At 28.8% G+C, this 6,000-nt stretch overlaps 1 protein-coding gene across 4 annotated transcripts; it reads left to right on the top strand.

The window, feature by feature from the left end:
- Positions 1–3,703: 3,703 nt before the first annotated feature.
- LOC114192348 (dof zinc finger protein DOF4.6) lies at positions 3,704–5,621 on the top strand. Of its 4 annotated transcripts, none has more exons than XM_028082046.1 (3): positions 3,704–3,922; positions 4,257–5,116; positions 5,348–5,621. In XM_028082046.1, coding segments are annotated over exons 1-3 (885 nt in total). In that variant the 5' UTR covers positions 3,704–3,898; the 3' UTR covers positions 5,349–5,621. The 4 variants fall into 4 exon arrangements, with proteins under 4 accessions (XP_027937847.1, XP_027937845.1, XP_027937844.1 ...); XM_028082044.1 differs by having other exon boundaries at positions 5,213–5,621; XM_028082043.1 differs by having other exon boundaries at positions 4,257–5,621.
- Positions 5,622–6,000: the final 379 nt, after the last annotated feature.

Here is a 6,000-nt window from a genome sequence, read left to right as displayed (position 1 = left end):
ACCTTTCCGAGATAAACTTTTTCGGTACCCTACATAGAGAATATATATCTTTTAATATTTTATAGAAAAAAAGTAATTATGATAAAAAATATCACAAATATTATTAAAAATGTGGATAAATATATTATTCTTTTACCTACGGGTTTGAAAAAAGTTTAGATAAATAAGATTTTTTTGTTTTTATCCTGACCTTATAAATAATTCCAAAAGGATATAAAACATCGTATCAGTCTCTAAAACAACAACGTTCTCTAGTATTGTGGAAGCTACCAAAATCAATATTATTTGTGCTTCAAACTTTTTACACATAGGACTGAATGATGAATTTTAATAATAATTTTGGGTTGTTAAAATGATTTTAAAATTTATATATATTATTACTAATTAATAGCGAATCTTAATCCATAATTTTAAAAGACTTAATTATTAAAAAATATTGTAACAAAAAAAAAGTCAATTTACTGGTTATAAAAAACACGTAATAGTTGATATTTTAGTCAAGTTACTAAAAAATATTGTTTTTTTATACAAAAGTAAATTGATTACAATGTAAGAACTTGAAAAAAAACAACTAACATATAATTATTTAAATTATTATAATTCAAACATTTTGCCCGCATGCAAATAAAATTATTCTATGTACGAGAAAAAGTGAAAACTCGTGTATTAAAAAACTATATTATATAAAATTAATATTTAAATGTTGAATGAGACAAGAAAAACTATTTTCTTCTTTTTTTTTAAAAAGAAAACAAATGTTAAAAATCAATAAAAACAACAAAAATGTGTTTTCCACGTTTATTTCGGTAGAAAATAGAACACACGAAAATATAATGAATGAATTTATATTTTATTATTACAAATATAATGACATGACAAATAAAAAAATAAAAAATAATTTAATTTTTTCTTTTATTTAATTAATTAGCTGATTTATTTTTATTATATTCAATTTTATGTTATAATGTTTAGTAAAATTGGAAATATATATATATATATATATAATATAAATGAAGATTAATTCTTTTTATCTTCCTTCTATTATTGTATTATAGAATCTCATACATTTAACCATACTTTCTTAATTTTTTATGGTTCTTTTTCCTCGTATCATCTCTTATATATGCCATCTCTTATATATGAAAATCTTATTCATGTATTTCTTTCAATTTTGCGATTGTATTTCTTGGCAAGCTATTTCATTTATGTTATTGTATTTCTTGGCAAGCTATTTCATTTAGTGTTAAAGATGATGGATGAAGATAGATAAACCTTGTTTGATTTAAAGGATTAGAGTTAATTTGTGCAAATGAATTTGAGAAGGCTTTTTGTATTTTTGGGTCTATTGGAAGTGAAATTTGTATAAATGGGTTTCTTCATTTTTTTTTTTGCCAAAATGGGTTAAGTCGTCAGGGTAGGGGATGACATTGGAGGTGAAGTCGTTCTTCACCCAACCGATTTATTTATTTATTTTTTCAAAGACAATGTCGTCCTTTGTGAAAACGTTTTGTGCACTTGGAAAAAGTGAAGTCGTCCTCATACATGACGACTTCACTTTTTCAGTTCTTTTTTCATAGGAAAAATAATAAAAACTATTAAATCTGAAAAAAAAGGAAAAATAAAAAGTTTGAAATATTTAAAAAAATAATGAAAAGTGAAAATTTTGAAAAAAAATTTAAAACTAAAAAGTTTGAAAAAAAAAGTGAAAAGTGAAGTCGTCATGTTAGAGGATGACTTCACTTTTCAATTCAAACAAAAGTCGTCCTCTCCAACGACGACATTACTTAAAAAAAAAAACAAAATCGGTCAGGTGGAGGACGATGACTTCACCCTGAATGTCGTTCTCCCCCATAACGACTTTACCCAATTTAAAATAAAAATCAATGGACCCTATTTTACAATTTTGTGGTCAAACAAACCCTGAAATACAAAAAAAGCCATTTGAGGAAGAATGAATTGTTTTCATCCTTTCATTGATTAAGAATATGTTCTTTTGAGATGAAAGATTAGAGGGAGAGAAAGAGATAAGAAAGATTAGAACGGTTAAAGAGTGAAATTTGTGTTGTTTATGTTAAAAGATTCAAAGGTAATTTTAAAGTGGATTAGAGAGTGAAGTTTGTGCCGCAATTGACTGATGTGACATGTAAAAAAAAATTAATAGAAAAAAAGTTAGATTACTAAAGTGTCCATATTGGTATACATAATATGAAATTATATATAAATGATTTAAAATTGTTTTTATAAATTTTATTGAATGATTAAAAATATAAAATAATATTTATAAAAAAATAATAATACTATATGTTTTATATGAAAATAAATTTAATATATAAGGTGGAAAAATAATTTATTTGCATAGAAACTTTATTTTCTTTTTAATAGAAATTTTAGAAATAATAAATTTTTATTATAACCATGATAAATTATCATTTGCGTTACTAATTTTTATTATTTTTTATATATATAATAAGGAGAATGAATAAAAGTAAAATCACTGCAATAGTTATAAAGACATTGTCTTTAAACAAAATACAATTAACATAGAATTAAAGGAGTGAAATGAAACCAGTGTTTTGGTTTTAACGGCTAAACCACATGCAACAAAAATTAAATAATTAAGGTGTAATTTGGTAAATTCGACAGTGTTACCTTTTGTTCTCACTATAGATAGTGAGATTAAATTTTGAGTGAATCCTCCAAATCATCTACTCCCATCACTTTGCATCATTTTCAAGAAAACATGTTACTCACTCCCTAATTATCGTTTTTCCATTTATTGTAAATAGTACATATACCAGGAAGAACACACGGTAAGAGATGAGGAGAAAGACGACAGCTCAACAATATGTTTCTTGTAAAAAACCTAATAATTACTATTATATTTTTATGTTATATTCATTTTAACCATGGATCAAACTGTAATCTAACAATTTTATTAATTAAAACATTATTTTATATTCATAATGTCTATCAAATCTTTCACAAATCTTATCTTATATTGAAATTTCTTCCCTTCCACCTCTCTATCTCTTATAATAAATAATCCTACTTCGTCTTCCACGTCGACTCACTCTTCCTCTTTTTATTAATTACTCCTTTTATATCTCATTTTTTCAATCATTTAGCCTTATACATTTATTATGGTATATTAGGAAGTAAATCGAAAAGTTATGTTTTTTTTTTATAAAAACTATTAAAAAATAACAATAAGATTTGATCGTTGCAAATTTTTTATTCATTAAAATGCTTAAAGTTTTCATATTTTTTATGTTTTTGAATTATATTTTTGTCATATAATTTTTTTTAATCAGGTGATATAACTGTCATTTTATTATTTTATACTAATTATAACATCCTTTTATATTAATAAAAAAATATTTTTAAGATATAATAAATAAATAAAATAAAATACTTTAATCTATTTATTTTAAAATATTTAATAGATATAAAAGTTAATAAAAAATCAATTAAAAAAATTTGAACTTAATTAAACATAATTTTTTTGCACTCTTTATTTATTTTACGTCTAAAACAGCTTAGAATGAGATTTCTAAGTGAGGCAGTAAGAAAATAATGAATTGGTTATATTAAATTTATGTACATGTATTCCCACGTTTTGTGTAACGTGTATTCCTACGCTGCTAAGAATACATGGAATATAATATTGAGAATACAAATTATATTATATTTTTCGTACCTTCCCTTATCTTCTCTCTGACTATTAAAACTGATAAAGTAGCAAAAAGTATTCGATTCATTCATATACTCTTGCACAGGTTTCTATCATTCCCTTTTTTTCTGCTTCTGCAACGAGTTTCAACTAAAATACAAAACCTTCCATCATTTCTCCTTCTTTCAACTTCACTTCACTGCACCTACCTTCATCTTCTCTTCATCCATGGACACAGCTCAGTGCCCTCAGGTAACGAATTACATCTCAAAAACTTCACTTTTGATTCCTTTTTTGCACCTGGTGCAAGTGAAAGAAACTACGTGCCCACTTATCAATTTTCTACCTTTCGCTTTCTCACTTTTTCCCTTTGCTTTTCCCACTTCAAAAGTTCTGCTTTAGTTTCTTCTTCTGCATCTTTTTCTTTTGCCATATATCATACACACAATTTCCTCCCTCTTCCTCAATGGTGAAAAGTTAGACCATTTACCTGTGTTTTTGCTTGGTATATATGTTATGTAGACCAGACCAGACATAGATAGATGCATGGTTTGATTAATTAACATGTTTGCGCATGATGTTGAAGGAGATGGTGGTGAAACCAATGGAAGATATAGTAGTCACAAATACATGTCCAAAGGTTGCAGGAGGAGCTGTGGAAAGAAAACCAAGACCACAGAAAGAACAAGCTCTTAACTGTCCGAGGTGTCATTCGATTAACACCAAGTTCTGCTACTACAACAACTATAGCCTCACGCAGCCTCGCTATTTCTGCAAAACTTGTAGAAGGTATTGGACAGAAGGTGGATCCCTCAGAAACATCCCTGTCGGAGGTGGCTCCAGGAAGAACAAGAGATCTTCTACTTTTTCTTCCACACCTCAGAACAATTCGCCAGATAATAATAAGAACCTTCCTGATCTGGTTGTAATCACACCACACTCTCAAAACCCTAAGAATAACATTCATCAAGGCCAAGATCTCAATCTGGGTTTCCCAGCCACAACCTCAGATTTTAGAAACGTGTCTGAATTGGTTCAGCAAAACAACAACAATAGTACCAACAACAACAACAACAACAACATGTCTGCTTCTTCTTCTTCTTCAACCACCTCTACCACCACAGCTACAACAACCTCTCACCTTTCTGCATTGGAGCTTCTCACTGGGATCACTTCAACTTCCACGGGGTTGAATTCTTTCATGCCTGTTCCCGTTCCAGCTGATCCAAATTCTGCATACACATGTGGGTTTCCTCTGCAAGATTTCAAGCCAACCTTGAATTTCTCTTTAGATCACGGGTACGCGAGCCTGCATAATGTTCAAAGTGGGAGGCTCTTGTTTCCATTCGAGGACTTGAAACAGGTTTCCACTACTACCACAATGGATCAGAAGCAGCAAGGAGATTCAACCGGGTATTGGACTGGGATGTTTGGCGGAGGATCATGGTAATTCATAGATATTTTATCTGCTTTTCTTTTCTCTTGCTTTCTATAAGTTAATTTTCTTTTGAACTTTTTCGGGTTTTAACGAGTTTCCTTCAGATCATGGAGACTTCTTCTTCACTTGTTTGGATATCTTCTTCATAACTGTCTAACAGTTGATAGGATCGATTCTTACATCGCTTTCTTTTCTTCTTCTGTCGATTTCTGGTGTATCTTGCTCCTCTTCTGTTCAAGACCAAGCTCGATGGGATCTTGAAATGAAGCTTATTTTATCAGGCTTCGGTAGTAGTACTCGGAAAAGTAAAACAAGGGTTACATTACATTAATTTCATTATATGCAAAGATTAACCCCATTTTTTTAGGGTTAACAAGTAGCTAGAAAGAGTTGCCCTTTTTCGTGTAATTTCTTCCATCATCATCATGAATTAGCTTACCCTATTGAAAAAATGTATAATGTACAAGAATATGTTATATTATATAATTGGTATGTCATGTTATGCTTCAGGAATGTCACAGTGTAAACATCTGGATGTGAATGAATATATATATATATATATATATATATATATATATATATATATATATATATATATATGTCTGTGGTGGATGTTGTTTGAATACTTTTTCCTCCTTTCACTTGTCTTTGTACCGTTGTTTTCATAGATTGAGGTTTAATTGAAGGTGTGTGTTGCAGCAAAGTAAAGTATATTGATGATGATATTAAAAAAAGCGTTAAGATGAAGCAGAATGTGTACTGTAATTAGCTAGAGAAGAATAAAGGCCAGGTGAGAGAGTTCTGATACGTTCACGTGACATCCCATTAAAGAAGTAGTAGTAGCATCGATTAACCATAGTCATCATAACTACAAACTATAAAGCTGCTTCAA

Source organism: Vigna unguiculata, chromosome 7, assembly GCF_004118075.2.
Source record: "Vigna unguiculata cultivar IT97K-499-35 chromosome 7, ASM411807v1, whole genome shotgun sequence".
Lineage (NCBI taxonomy): Eukaryota > Viridiplantae > Streptophyta > Magnoliopsida > Fabales > Fabaceae > Vigna > Vigna unguiculata.
Note: the sequence above shows the minus strand (reverse complement) of the source record. Positions and strands in the feature narration are given on the sequence as shown.